At 53.1% G+C, this 14,724-nt stretch overlaps 1 protein-coding gene across 1 annotated transcript; it reads right to left on the bottom strand.

Moving 5' to 3' along the window:
* Positions 1-1,012: 1,012 nt before the first annotated feature.
* Positions 1,013-11,267, bottom strand: SPARC (secreted protein acidic and cysteine rich). The gene is made up of 10 exons (XM_027899637.1): positions 11,146-11,267; positions 5,256-5,325; positions 5,025-5,075; positions 4,782-4,866; positions 4,236-4,357; positions 3,879-3,999; positions 3,559-3,692; positions 3,246-3,394; positions 2,532-2,680; positions 1,013-2,330 (listed from the first exon to the last, which is right to left on the bottom strand). The coding sequence occupies exons 2-10, from the start codon at positions 5,310-5,312 to the stop codon at positions 2,302-2,304; spliced, it is 897 nt and encodes a 298-aa protein (XP_027755438.1). The 5' UTR covers positions 5,313-5,325; positions 11,146-11,267; the 3' UTR covers positions 1,013-2,301.
* Positions 11,268-14,724: the final 3,457 nt, after the last annotated feature.

The following is a 14,724-nucleotide window of genomic DNA, read 5'->3' as shown; positions in this document are numbered from 1 at the left end:
GGGCTGGAAAGCCTTCCCTTGCAGGGGACCAAAGCTGCCTGTGTGTGTCCAGCAGCGCTGGCAGAAGGGCTGGAGCTGGAAGGACTGCAGCTGTGTCTTGGTGTGGGAGTGGAGCAGGAGTTTCTGGCTGAGAGGGAGCGACTGGAAAGCAGGTTTGCACAGGATGGCTGATCTCCTACAGCCCCTGCCTGCCTTCCCGTCCTCCCTTGCCAGCTCTCCTGGCACGGAGGTGGGTCACATCCAGCTGGATCTTGCAGGGGTCATGGGCAGCAGTGCCCCTCTCTGTGTCAGGTCTGCCAGTTCACAGAGGCTGCCCCCACAGCAGGGAGGCATTTGCTGAGTGTCCATCAAGAACCCCTGCTTTGGCTAATAGCCCTGGGAAGCAGCGTGGCCGGATGGAACGAGTGCCGGTGTTCAAAGCAGGGGTGGAAAACCTTCACCTGGCCCTTCTAGGCACCAGCTTTCCCCCTGGGGTCAAACACCTTGGCAACATGCCTGCAAAGTGACTGTGCCCCATGGGACCTGCCCAGGGCTCTGCAGCTGGGAGAGGCCCTGTGGAGGATGTGATCTGGCAGCTCTGCTGGGAGCACAGCACATCCATCCAGGGGCTCTCGACAGAGACCTCACAGCTGAGCCAGAGCTCTTGCAGCTTGGGATATTTTTAGCCCATGCCAATGGTGGTGTTTATTTTCCTACTGTTGTGCCTTTTAGCCTTTCCCAGGGATTTTATTGCTGATGAAAGCAAGGGCCTGAAGAGCCATGTGAGGGTCTGTGCTGGCTGCTGCAGTGACCCCGTCTGCCTTCATTGCTCCAGCTCCATCTGCCCACGTTACCCATCCAATATCCCCCGAGGAGCCTGTTTACAGTGATGGACTGCGATAAGCAGAAGCACCTCAGCTTCCCTTGGACCAGACTATTCCCTAGGGCAGGGATATCTGGGATACAGTTTGAACACATGCAATCCCCCTCAGTGGGATGGGATGAAACAGAGGAACATGGCAGGCTTGTTTATTTGTCAGTGTTTTAAATCAGGATTTTTTTATTATGGAGACTCATCAGGTTGCTCACACTGTGGCAGGAATTTAATAATATAAGGCACAGGGAACATTCAGAAGTAAAAAAAAGAGTTCTCAGCCTTTGAGATTTAACCATCCCTTTGGTCCTGTCAGGACCCTTTCTATAAAACAAAATCCAATTACCTTCTCCCTTCTATCTCACTCATCCCTTAAATCCACAACAGGAAAAAATATTACAGCCTTTCTCTTGAGCATGTGGCAAACATGCCTCTTTCTGGGCAGAAACATCCCTTCCAAGACTGGCACAGCTTCCCTGGGAGAGCAGGGCTGGAATTTAAGCACAACCAAGGCAGAGAGGCGGGAAGTGCTTGAGTGCACTGTGGAGTGGGGAGAGCCAAGACCTTTATTTCAGCTACAGCAGAATCACATCAAGGTCAGACACGGGCAACCTGGGGGAACAGGCAGTCATGCCCCATCTCACACAGAAGACACGACAGCAGTAGGTCATTGAGTGATGGTAAAGCATGTAGCACTTTCAAACCTTTATTTTTCAAGGGATTTTACAAGATGGGATGCATTTCATCTTCCTTGTTTTAAATTTTGTGTGTTTCCCTATTGGCTAATTCAATTAGCCTTTTTTTATTTTTTCTTTTGTGCCCAATAATTACTAAATTCAAGCCCTGGGAATGTCCAAAAATTAAAAAAAAAAAAAAAAAAAAAAAAAAGGAAAACAAAAACCAAAATAAAATCCTGCCACTCTTTATCCTTCTCACCCTTCTCCGTCCTCCCTAGCACGAGCTTGGTGGCCACAATGTCACCTGCAGCTGCTCTGCTTGAGAACCCAATCCTCCTACATCCTCTGGCTCTGCCTTCCCTCACGGGCATCATCTGTAACTGGGGCGGTGAATCAGCTGAGAGGGCTTTGCATCTGCGCTGACGTGTCCAGGAATGTGCTGTTAGTGAGAAGTTAAAGAGAAGTCGATCCAAGAGTGGATACTGAGACAGAGTGGATATTTGGGACAGGAACAGTCCGTCAATGGTACAGGATAGAGAAAAGGCTGGTAAGAGCACGTGGAAACAGCTGAGTGAGTAATCTAGTGGTAATAGATAAGGCTATGAACGAGGACTGTTATTTCTCTTAGCACCGTTACTACATATGTTTAGATCTATATTAGCACCTTGTTCCCAGGGAAAAAAAAAAACAAAACAAAAGCAGTTTAAAAACCAAAGGAAGTGGGAAGGTTAAAACAAGACAAAGTTGGCAGCAGAGCAGGAAGCTGGGCGTTTAAATCACAAGATCCTTGTCTATGTCCTCTGTGGAAGGAAAAGAGAGAGACGAGGTTAGGAGGCGGATGCTGCCAGGGTCCCACTGCTCCTGCAGTCCACCCTCCCCACTCTCCCCTGCTTTGCCTCAGCCAGCACCAGCTGAAATGCCCTGCTCCGTCCAGAGAGGGGGCTGTGGAGGTGCTTTTCAGTGTCCCCTGCACCCCCATTCCTGCCCTCCCGAGTACTTACGCTCCTTAATGCCGAAGCAGCTGGCCCACTCCTCCAGGGCAATGTACTTGTCGTTGTCCAGGTCGCAGGCCTCGAAGAAGCGGGTGGTGCAGTGCTCCATGGGGATGAGGGGGGCACGGAGCGGGGCCAGCTCGGTGTGGGACAGGTACCTGCCAAGGTGGCCGCATGGTCACAGGAGGGGAGATGCTGTGGACCCAGCTCTGTGGTCTGACTGCTGTCCCAGTGCCCTCCCAGTATCAGCCACTCAGTGTCATGAAGGTCAAGGACTGGTGCCTGCCTTTGTGACTGGTCACAAAATAGTAGCTGGCGGTTCTTGCCAGCTGCCCTCACCCCATGGGTCTGTGATCACTCTTGTGCCCTTCTCCATCTCACAGCTAAGCCAGCAGCTGCTATCTCAGCTGATGAAGTTATCCCAGGCCCATTGGACTAAGATATTTTAGGGAACTATCACACGACAGTAAATCTGAGAAGATGGAAACTCCACACCCAAGGGAGATGGGAGCAGCTGAGCCTGGGGAGGCCTCTCTTCCTGCAGGAGGCAAACCAACCTCTATCCCAGCCTGGTTTGCCACAACCCCTGCCAGATGTGCTTGTGCCACCAGCCACCCACTTGTGTCACATCTCCAGGCTGCTTTGACACCTTCTGCTGCCAAATCGTCCTGGTCCTTGGGTGGGAAAGGGTCCTGGTGGGGTCTCCATCCTGCTGACACTCACCCATCGATGGGGTGCTGGTCCAGCTGCCCGAACTGCCAGTGCACGGGGAAGATGTACATGTTGTAGTTCTTCTCAAAGTCACGGGCCAGCAGCTCCACGGTGTGGTCACCGGCTTCCAGGCGCTTCTCGTTCTCATGGATCTTCTTCACCTGCCATAGGAGAGGCCAGGGAGGCCTTGTCAGCAAGGGAATAGGGTGGGAGACCACAAGAGGGGATTTAAATGGGGTGCCCCAGGTCATTCTGGAGGGGATACCCATGTGTCCTGGTCTCTGTTGGCGGGGTGAGCTCCCAGGCTCTGTCCCCAGTCTCTCACCTTGAGCTTCTGCTTCTCAGTCAGCAGGTTGTTGTCCTCATCACGCTCGTACAGGGTGATCAGCACGTTCTTGAGCCAGTCCCGCATGCGCAGGGGGAACTCAGTCAGCTCTGTGTCCAGGCAGGCAGGGATGACTGGAAGCCAAACACAGTGGTCAGTGCAGCATCTGGAGATGCAGCCCCAGACCCCAAACACACAGCCCCAGTGCCCTCCAATCTCAGCCCTGAGCCTGCCTGGACCTTTGCTCTCCCTCAGACTGTGGGCATGGGGGCTGTGCTCAGGTCAGGGGTCCCCTTGTTTGAGGGAGTGGCTCCACTTACATTTGCAAGGCCCAATGTAGTCCAGGTGCAGCTTGTGTCCCTTCTTGGTTCCCTCCAAGGTGCACTTGGTGGCAAAGAAATGGCAGGAGGAGTCATAGGTCTTGTTGTCGGTGCCGCAGACCTGCACAGGGTGGGGAGATGTGAGAGGCAGCCAAGCCCAGATTTGCTGGGGATTCTGCAGGGAAAGCCTCCAAACAAGATGTTTAACTTGTTCCCTGGGGTGGGCAATAGCTGCTGGATCACCACCAGGTGAGGTCAGACCTGCTGCCCTGATTCTGTCTCCCCACCATCCCTAGCAATGCCCATGTGGGGTTGGTCCCTCCCCACTCTGGGCCACCAAGCAGCTCCTGCCCTCACCTTCTCGAAGACACCTGCGGTGGCTGGGCAGCTGGAGGGGTCCTGGCACACACACATGGGTTGGTTGTTGTCATCCACCTCGCACACCTTGCCGTGCTTGCAGTGGTGGTTCTGGCAGGGGTCTGAGAGCAGGAGGGGAGCAAAGTCAAAGCCAGCCCCATCCTCCACTCCCACGAGCTGCCGAGGGCATCTCAGCACAGAGGGAAGACAGAGACTTCAGCAGGGACAGCCCCAAGCATCTATTCTTGCACTGGGGAGAGGTGAGCATTTCCAGAAATCCATGTTAGTCCTCAGGCTAATCCTGGACTCCTTTCTGTAGCCACACAGCACAGGTTGTGCCTTTCTGTTGCACAACCAGGCTTACAGAGAGCCCAGGGCTGGAAGAGGCCATTTTCCTCTTTTGCTTTAAAGTGTGCATCTAGTCTGGCATCATCCTTGTGCTACAGCCCTGCCCAAAGGAACCCCTCACTGGGCTGGCTGAAGCTCCCCCATGCAGGGAGGGGACGATGTGTCTGCCAGCCAGAGGGCAGGGGAAGGGTGACTTACTCTCTGCAACAATCTCCTCTACATCCTCTGTGGGTTCCTCGAACTCTCCCACCTCCACCTGGACGGGATTAGCCCCCACAGGCTCCTGCAAAAAAAAGGTTGGTGTTTCTGGTGTTGGTGTATATGGATCACAGCTCCTGGTGGGGGAGAGCAGCCTCCCCTTTGCTCCCCACTGCTTTGGAGATGCTCTTCCCAGAGCCGTGGGTGCTGCAGGGGAGGAGGAGGAGGAGCAGAGTCACCTACCTCTGTGGTGGGATCTTCAATGACCTCTGTCTCATCGGGCAGAGCCTCCTGCTGCAGGGGAAAAGGACCATGAGTGGGGGACCGAGGGGAAGATGGTCCTAAGGGGGAATAAGGCCATCCTCAGGTTGCCCCCCATCCCTCAGCACTGTGTTTGTTATAGAAGAAAATCCCCATCAGCTACTTCAGATGGACAACCCCAACAGCAGAGGCTCTGCTGTCTCACGCACTTACCGGAGCTGACAGGGCTTTGCCTGCCAGGCAAATAAGGAAAAAAATCCAGGCCCTCATTTTTCAGCAGACCCTGAAAAAAGAAGAGGAAAAGGAGGGATGAGGAAGGAGGCCATTGTGTGCCACTCAGCTCCAGGCTGAGCAGTCAGACACTTAGAGAGGGGCGTTCTCTTCATTTCCTGCCTCGTCGGTTCAATATTAGAGACCCACATGCTGTCTTTTCTAGCCAAAACCTTAAGCCAAATCATGTTTCCAAGGTAAATTCATTTGATTTTGCAACGTGAGACAGTGGGGTTTAGATGCCTGTTACTCTCCTGGATGCCTTTAGAAAAATCACAGTCAAAATGGCAGTTCCTCTTTCCTTTTCAGGAGGTCCTACATTTTTCATGTTAAAAATCTCCTGATTTGAGTCCCGGGTATGTGCAAGGAAAAATGAAAGTGGAGGATGAAGGAGAGACAGTGAGATGGGGTACTTAAGAATCAAATCCCTTAGAAAGCCCCTTCCCACATGGACACAGTCATCCCCAGAGGTATGAGGGGCCAGTCCTCCATCCTCAGCATCCCCAAATGTTGGGATCTCTACTATAGTTTTTCCCTTTCCTGCTCAGACTTGAGGGTCCCCAGACTGGGTTTAAGGGATCCCAGACACTTCGGGGTTGTGCCCTGCCAGGAGATGAGCTCCAGAAGGATCAGCCTTGTGCACCCTCCCAGTCTGGGCTGTGGCAGGGATTCTGTAGGATGAGGGAGCCGGCTAACGCTGGCTGTGATGTAAGCCAGGAGGAGAGCGCAGCTGGTGAAATCACCCTGTCCTTGTCCCCCCCCCGGTTCCTGTTTGGCAGGGATGAGCCCCTGTGTGTGAGGGCAGAGAGGAGCTCAGCTGGCCACTTAGTATGCCGGTGGCATCTCACTCCTGACAGCGAGGGCTGCCCGCTCCCTTCCGCCCGCTGGGAGAGCGAAACACCCCCGGTTTGTCTCCTGCCAGTGAGGGGACTTGTCCCCCTGCCAAGTCTTCCACTGCCTCCCTTCCGCTTGCCCTCGTCCACTCCACCTGTGTGGCTGGGCCAACACAGCCCACCAGCTCCCTGAGGCCAGGCAAAGGGATGGATTTGCTGGGACAGAAAGGGTTGGACGAGGTTTCTTTGTATCTCCCGGGTTATCTAATTTGCCAGCGCATCCTTTCCCTTCCTCTCCGTGCACAGCAGCTCTCTGGGTATAAAACCACACCAAGGCTGTGCTGCCAGGCTGGGCTCTGCTTCCTAACTTAGCAAAGGTTTGGCCATGCAAGGAAAATCCTCTTTCCAAATCTCAGTACCTCACCCAGTCTCCGGTGGGGTGTTTGTGCAAAATAGAGGTCATGGCGTGGAGGGCAGATTCCCTGGGATGCCAGAGGGCTGGCAGCACAGGGTGGTAGGGGTGGCTGCTGGGGTGGGATAAAGGATCTGTGGCAGAGGAGTTGTGGGTAAGGGCCTCTGAGCCTGTTTGCACTGTCAAGGCTGCAGCTGAAAAGATCTCTCCTCTCCTGCTTGGTACAATCTGTGCCTTCCCCTTTGCCTTTATTTGCTCTGGATGCTACTGAGAGTTCTGCCAGCATCTGCCAGGAGAGATCAGTGGTTCTGATCTTCACTCCTGGAAGGGTTGTGTGGGGAGGAGAGGTGGAAAAGTACTGGTGATTCTGGCCATCTCCTCCCTTGCTGCCATTCCCTGGCTTGTGAAGGCTCCCCCTGGGCTTCTCCCAAGGGGTTTGTTTGCTTTGGAAGGTGCTCTGAGGTTCAGTGGTGCTCACTGGGCAGAAACACGGCAGTGCCCAGCCTGGAGGAGAGGGCAGCGCATGTACATGTGGAAGATGGCATTAAGAAGAACCCAACCCCAGTCCAAGGCCATCTTAGATCATTTCCCCAAGCCTCAAAAAAGCCTTGAATTTCAAAGTCTGGGCATGCAAGTGAGCTGGGGTCAGGGAATTACATGCTTGCTAGAAGCCAGCAGACAGTCAGAGCTGCCAGTGTTGTGCTTGGAGGAAGAAGGAGCACGAAAAAGTCTGAGCAAACAAGCTCTGCAGAGCTGTCTTGTGTCGTAGATGGGAAAGCAAGTTTACTTGAAAAACAACATCCTTCTGGAGGCAGAGCAGGGAGGACATTGCAGTGCCTGTGAGCCTCTGGCTGGGTTGCAAAGGCATGGTTATTCCTGAATGCCTGGTGGTCAAAAGTCCTGGAATAACAGCTCTCGAGCCCTGCACACAGAGCTGCTCCATCAGAACAGCATGATCTGTGGTGCAAGTGTCCCTCCTTGTGGAGCAACCATGGTCCTGCTGTCCAAGAGGATGATCTTTGGAACTGGCAGCTGGGCCATACCACGAGCTCAGCATCCATCCCACAGTTGGAGGGACTTTGGGAGGATCCCTGTGAGGGGCCCTGCACTAGGAATGCCCGGCTCTGCTTTGCCAGGGGGCAGGGGCAGCAGGGGGAGGTGCGTCCAGGGGTCATTTTGGACAGAGGAAAACAGGACTGGGAAAGAGATCCTAAAAGAATGAATAGATGCCAGCACTTTGCAAGGTGCTGGGAACCAGCACATCATGGGCACAGACAGGGCTGCTGAAAATAAAATAAAAGAAGCTCCATGGTCACCAGTCCCTCTTCAGGCCTCACCTCCTGACTGGTGAGGATGGAGAAGACAACAAAGCACCCATGGGCTACAGGACCCATGGATGACACTGCGTTTTTAAGGCTTGACATCCTACACAGGGACTTCAGCTCCCAGTTGCTCTATAAACAGAGTCTGGGGGCTCCCATGAACCCCTCTCAATGGTTCACCTTTCCAGCATGGCCCAGGCTATTCCTCAGTGCCAGCTGCCCCTTCCATTTTGCAGCCATGCCAATAACAAGGGAGCCACGGGGTGTAGGGAGGTCTGAGGCTGACCCTCAGCACCTCCATAAACTCAAAGCAGGCTGCTCTGGGAAACTCTTTACCATCCTCTCCCCAAGCCTGTCCCATCACAAGTTTCCCTTGATGGGGAAAATACCCCACAGTGATACACAGAGGAGAGTCTGTGCCACTGGGGTCTGCAGGTCTCTCGTGACTCCCCCCACCTGGGGATGTCAGTGGGTTGGGGGAGGACACAGACCAGGCGGGTGCAGCCTCTGGAAGAGGCTCCGTGGATGGTGGAGCGTGGTCCATGTGGCGCTGGCCCTGTCCAGGGTTGCATAAGCCCTTTGGGATGCCACGTTAGCGTGGGGAGGAGTCTCTGCCTGGCCACTTTGACAGCTCCTCCCCGAGGCCACCGGGCTAACCCCAGCTGCCACCCCTGCTAACCCTGTCGAGGGGTTCTGCTGACATCTCCCATTGCAGCCACGGAGAGCAGGAGTGGGCAAAACCCTCCCGTGCCTCAGCTCCCCACCGGCACCCCAGTCCAGCCACGCAGGAGGCACCACATGAGCACCAACACCTCCTGCACCCTCCCTCTGCTTGCTGCTTTTCAAGGCTCTGCAGGTCTGACATGCCCCCACCTCACACTGAGTGTAAAGGCAAAACTGGCCCAGTAAAAGGTTTTGCTAAACCCCACTGGAGCCACAGTTTTCAAGGTGCTGATGGGCGACCAGGGGTGACCCTCCCAGAGACACAACGCAAGGACTGGCCCTGACTTCCCTGTGCAAGCAAGACCCTCTGAGCTTCACCCAGCAGCCACTCCCAGGCTAAAATTCCATTTGAAGTCAGAGTTGTTTGCTCAAGTCCCCATACAGCTCCTGGCTGAACAGGTCCCTGCATGCCTGTGCCAGCTCACCCAGATGTGCTGCAGCTGCCCTGGGAACCACTCCGGCTCCTGCCACCTGCCCAGACCCCTGGCACACAGTTGTGCAGGCTCAGAAAGCCAAGCAATGTTCAGATAGAAGTGAAATTCCATTTAGCTCACCACACACGTAAACTACAAGTAAAACATGGGGTGTGTGTGGGGGGATCTATCTGCCCCGTCTGCCCATGCATAGTCACTAAAGACATTCCTACACAATGCTGCATGAACCCAATTCCTGTGCAGGGAGCTGAGCAGCTCTGGTTGCACTGAGAAATGCCCCAGATCTTACAGGGCTTATTGATACAAAGGCAAGAGCCCAGTCCCATTGGAGCTGTGTGCTGAAGCTGTCATCGTTTGTCCAGGTTACAGACCTCATCCATAATGGAAAACATAATAAGAACAGTGCATGTTATGAGCCCTGGGCTGCAGGCAGCGGCTCACTGATGAGCCCTGTGCAGACACAGGAGATGGAATTTTGCTGTCCTGCCTGAGCTTTTTCTTTTCTGTGGACTGGACATGTGGCAGGGCCAAAAGCAGCCCCGACACCGCTGTGCCAGGGGCAGGCGGTCCCTCTGGCTCCCGGGGGATGCAGCCAACTGATCCCGCACGGCTCCACAAAGGAGGACGAGAATAAACTGTCCGATAAATACTCTCAAAAATGCAAACCATCTCCAAAGCATTCCCTGGACTCGCTCTGCCACAGCCGCTCCAGCGATAACAGCCCCGACATCCCTCCGACCAGAGGACCCAGAAAAGGTTTCCATGGGAGCCGACATTCCTCTGGGGCTGAGTCATGGAAGAGCAGAGGGTTGTGGAAGGAGGGGCTTGAAAAAAAGTTTGAAAAGTTTATTTCTGCTCTTCCCCCTCCCAACACCGCCCGCATCCCTGCTCCTGCCTATGTGGCAAACAATGGCTTGGCTTTAGTTACTGCGCAGGACGCAACAGCCTTTCATTTCCACTTAAAACTCGCCTGATCCACCCTAACAAAGGGCTGCGATTAACTTTTGTCGTTTTGGAGGGTTGCTGAGTTTTCGAGCTGTTTCGAATTGGTGGTCTCTGAGGACTTGGAGTACTGGCGACTTGCCCGGTGTCCCAAATTTCACTCCAACTTGAAACTCTTGCCTTTCTGTTTGGGTGGGTGGGAGTTCAACTTTTTTTTTTTTTTTTTTTTTTTTTTGGCTGGATGCAACAGAATGGAGCTTTCTTAGAGAAGGGACACAAAGAGCAGAGTTAGACTGCCACACAGGTCACGTCACCGGGATGGGAAGGACTGCATCTGCCTTTAAAGGAAACAAGCCTCTCGGCTCTTCTTCGTGGACTTTAAAATTGTGCCTGACTGAGCCCAAGTTCTTAAAACTTTAAAAAAACACTCCAAAAGAGCTTTGTTCCTCCTCTCCTGCAACCTCTGCCTCTCTAACAGTCGATCAGCCGGAGTTCAGCCAGGGCAGCAGGACTTGAAAGACTTTCAAAGTTTACTGGGAACAAAAAGCCGAGTGTCTTTTTTTTTTTTTTTTTTTTTTTGAGAAATAAGAGCAGCTGTACTGAAAAAATAAAAAACAGTGAGACGAGGTCGACAGCTCTTTTGTTCTTCCTCTAGATACTCTGGTGAGTAAAACATCACCTGCCAACACACCTCAGGCTGGGAGTAGTGGGGACTGGTTTGTAACTAGATCTGATTTTCTCTGCAGGTTGGTTTGATGTGCTCAGACCTTGGTCACACATCTCGCTAAGGAACTAACCCCGAGATGAAAACCCAGAGGGGGAAAAGGGAGGATAGAGAAAAATGAGGGCAGGTTAAACCTTTACAGTCAGATGCCACCAAAGTGTTAAGCTCGTCATCTGGCAGTGAAATAGAGCAAGAGACAGTTTGGGAGCAGAGGCGCTGCAAAGAGGAGAAAGAGAAGAAGTCAGGAGGGGTCTCTAAATGCACCACTTGGAGTGGGGAGCATCCACCTCCCCATCCCGAGTGACGCATTGCTGAGCCCTGGACACACTCCGCGGGCTGGGAGAGTGGGTCCCAGGCCAGAGATCGCCACGAGTGGGGCTATGGGGTCCCCCATATCAGGAGAAAGAGGCACAGCAAAGGCAAACGCGAAGCTCGGGCCATACCTCGCAGTCCGGGCAGCACGGCTGAGGAAACTTCAGGCGCTTGGACAGGCTGGAGAAATCTGCAGGTTTTAGAAGGAGGCAGGAGGAAGCCAAAGGGTGGGTTGGGTTTCCCGCTGCCTCTCCTCCTCCTCCTTGCTATCTTTCCAAATCGGTCTCTTCCTCCCCCCTCGCCCCAGTGGGCAGTCCCACCCGGCTGAGGCACAGCCTGGGTCCAAAGGATAGACCAGAGAAATCAAGCAGGGGCTGGAGATCAAGGGGGTCTCTCGTAAGGACAGGTCAGCCCCCAGTGCAGCCTTCCCAGCAGAGTCACCGTCACAGCTGCCTGCACTGCTGTGACGAGTTTGTCAGTTCTCTGTCTCTCTCGGACTGACAGCACGGGGGGAATGCCATCTCTCTGCTTGGTTTGTGCACCTCCTAACACCTGGACCTGCTGCAATTAAAAAGTGAAATTCTGTCATTTCTCCACAGAGTAGTTCAGCCCCCGAGCTGGTGTTTCCCATCCTCAGGGGGATGAATAGGAAGGCAGGAGAGGAGTTCTTGCTCCTCCATCCTCTTAACACTGCTGCCATCTGGGACTGCCTTGTGGAGAGGGAGAGGAACGAATGACCCAGAGAATGTGGGGAATTATGGCATGTCTGAAATATGCTCTAAGTAGGCAGAGAAATGCTGTGCTGGTAGATGTGACGCTCAGCAAGCTGATCTCTCTGCTGTGGTTATCATCCAGCAGATCTGGACTGATTGAACAAAACCCACTGTTAGAATTGCTGATCAGCTGAATCTGTTGGACTCTTCAGACATCACTAAGTATTTTAACCTTACAGATCATATCTCAGCTGGAGCAGCTGCCCAGCCAGGCAGGAAAGCTGCTTGGAGTTGACTTTTCCCATCTGTTCCTCTCTATGCTCGGGGTGAAAACTCAGCTCCTCTCTCCATGACTGTGAGGATTTAAGGTTCATCTGCTCCCCTGGCAGGAGCAGACCACGTGCCTTTCCACACCAGCACAGCCATGGCTGCGAGGGAAAAACAGCAGCCAAAAACTGCTGGAATTTGGGCACCCCTGAAGAGTATCTCCATGCCATGCAGGGCTGTCCTCAGCCCTGTGGATAATTCAGGTCTTTTCAGCTTGTGATCCTTCTATGACACCAACCCTCACCCCAGGGCTGCTCTCCAGTGGCTGTTGGAAAGGTGGTGGCTTGTGTAGCCAGCAGGACTGAGGACAAGCCATCTGGGCACCAGCAGCCTGATTATGGATGCTGGGTGAAGGACACCCAAGACAACAGCAAAACGCAACATCGTGTTTTGTCTTGGCTGCCTGGGGTTTGGGCTCCTTCCTTGTGATTAAAAACTATCTTTGAGAGGGGCTGAGACGTGGATCTGGGTCCTTAACTCTTCCCACTGGTGTTGCTGAGGATTTAGATGTCAACATAGGAACTGGCCTGTGATGACCCACTGGGCTGTGCCGACTCCGTGCTCTGTAGGAGACCTTTGTGGTCTGTGATTCTGTATCAGCTCCCTCCCCATCCGGCCTCGCGGCACTTCTGCTGCATGGGAAAGATCAGATGCAAGACTAAACATCCCATGGCCAACAAGAAACAAAAAGTAAATAGAACAGAAAGGGAAAGGGGAGGGAAGTGTAGGGGAGGGGGGCCATGAGAACTCATCATCACTTCCCAGTGAGCCGGTGGATCTCTGTGATCGGGCAGCTCCAGAGGCTGCTGGCAAAGAACAAGAGAAGAAAACCTTTTTCACCCATTTCTTTACTTGGCTACACTTGATATCACTCACAGGGACATCCATAAATTTGGGTCCATGTGGGGGCCAGATTTGGGATGGTGTCTGAGACCCCCTGGGTCCTTCTAATACAACCAACCGCCTGTGGAATCCGGAGCATCTCCTCCCACCACGGGTGTCCATAAGTCCAAGGTGCAACCCAGTGCCACCTGTAGGTCCATTTTGGCTCCAGAGGCCACCCATCCCCTAAGCCAAAGTATGATTTGTTTGATTCATATCCCAAGGAGCTGAATGCCGTCGTTGAATGCTCTCTGCGCTGGATTAGTCACGGCTCGCATTGAAATTGTACAGCTGCTGGTTCTTCTCCTGAGGAAAAAAAAAAAAAAAGACATCTGGAAAAAATTTTAGGGAGGAAAAAAAAAAAGAAGGGAAGAGAAAAGAAACCATGACTTTTTCTAACTGACAACGTGGCAATTGCTTAGTGCTCTGCAGTGTAGGCCTGCAGCTAAGCCCTCTACTAAGGGCTTAGACAAATGATAGTGCCAGGGAGATAATTATAACAGGGATTTCTTTATATATGTGGTGGGTTAGACCCACTGGTTTTGAGTGAAAGCAGAAAGCAGTGATGCAGTCACATGTGGAAACATAGCCCAGGCTCATTCTTGTGAGCCTGGGGTGGGTGAGCGTGAGGGGACCTCACAGTCCTCTGCACACATGGTGGGGACAGCCAGGTCCTGCATTTTGTGAGGGGCACGCTGCCAGGCATCAGCAGTGGGATGGAGGGGAATCACACAGAGGGGGAAACAAGAGCCTGGAGCAACTCCCTGACTCTCTAAACTCAGCAGCTTTAAAAAGCTTTATAAATGACTGAGAGCTTGCAAAGGAAGTCCTGGAAAATCCTTTCCACTCTTATAGAGCTTAGGGGGGTCATCAAAGGGGACATTATGGTGTCAGGCTGCCAGGAGGAAAACTGGAGCTCACACATGTTTAGAAGATTGTCCTTGCCACCTGGGGCACTGGATGGGCAGGAAGGGGCCTCATCAGCCCTGGGAGCCCTCACAGAGCTGCAGCCTCACAGGCCCAGGTTGGGCTCCCTGACCAGGTACCAGCAGGGCATCCCCCTGGATGCACCCCAGGACTCCTGCACAAATTCTGATGGAAACAGTAAACAGGGAAAGACCCTTGGGGCTTGAGCTCATTTTACAGCAAAGCCAGGAGGTCTGCAGGGATGAGGTTTGAACTCCAGCTAACCCTAGTTCAAAATCCAAATTTCTTCATCCCGTTGTAAGCCAGGTTGGGCAGATCTGGGCTGTCACAGCTGAGAAAACCCCCGTGCTCTCCAAGAGGGGAACAAGTCTGCTGTAAGAAATGAAGAAAAATGTGAGTGAGCACTGGCTGGAGAGCCACAAGTGTGGATTAATAATCCTGCTGTGTCCTACTCACAAATCTGTCTGTCTGAGGAGCCTTTCCTTCTCTCTGCTCTGGGAGGGTTTCTCTAATGAGTTTTTCTCTAGAGAATGTTTCTGCATTAATTGCTGCAAAACAATGAGCCCAAAGTGCACATAAATAAACAGGATGCCCTGGAACCACTGCGGGAATGTAATTTACTAAGTCTTCATCCCTGAGTGTGTGGCTGGAAGCTGAGCTCCTCACACGTGCAGGACAGTGTGTGGAAAGGCAATGGCTGCTGGTGTGGGAGCCCAGCACCCAGCTCAGGAAAAGTCAAGAAAGATCAGTACGAGCAGAGCAGACAGGAATCTGCTTATCCCAGGAATGTCCCAGCTCTCCTGCTCTCTGGGAGTGTGTCAGCAGGTTCTGCTGGAGGGTTTCTGGGTTTTTTTCCATTTC

Source organism: Empidonax traillii, unplaced genomic scaffold (genome assembly GCF_003031625.1).
Source record: "Empidonax traillii isolate 1590-97213 ecotype Southwest subspecies unplaced genomic scaffold, ASM303162v1 scaffold680:size346369, whole genome shotgun sequence".
NCBI classification, from domain to species: domain Eukaryota; kingdom Metazoa; phylum Chordata; class Aves; order Passeriformes; family Tyrannidae; genus Empidonax; species Empidonax traillii.
Note: the sequence above shows the minus strand (reverse complement) of the source record. Positions and strands in the feature narration are given on the sequence as shown.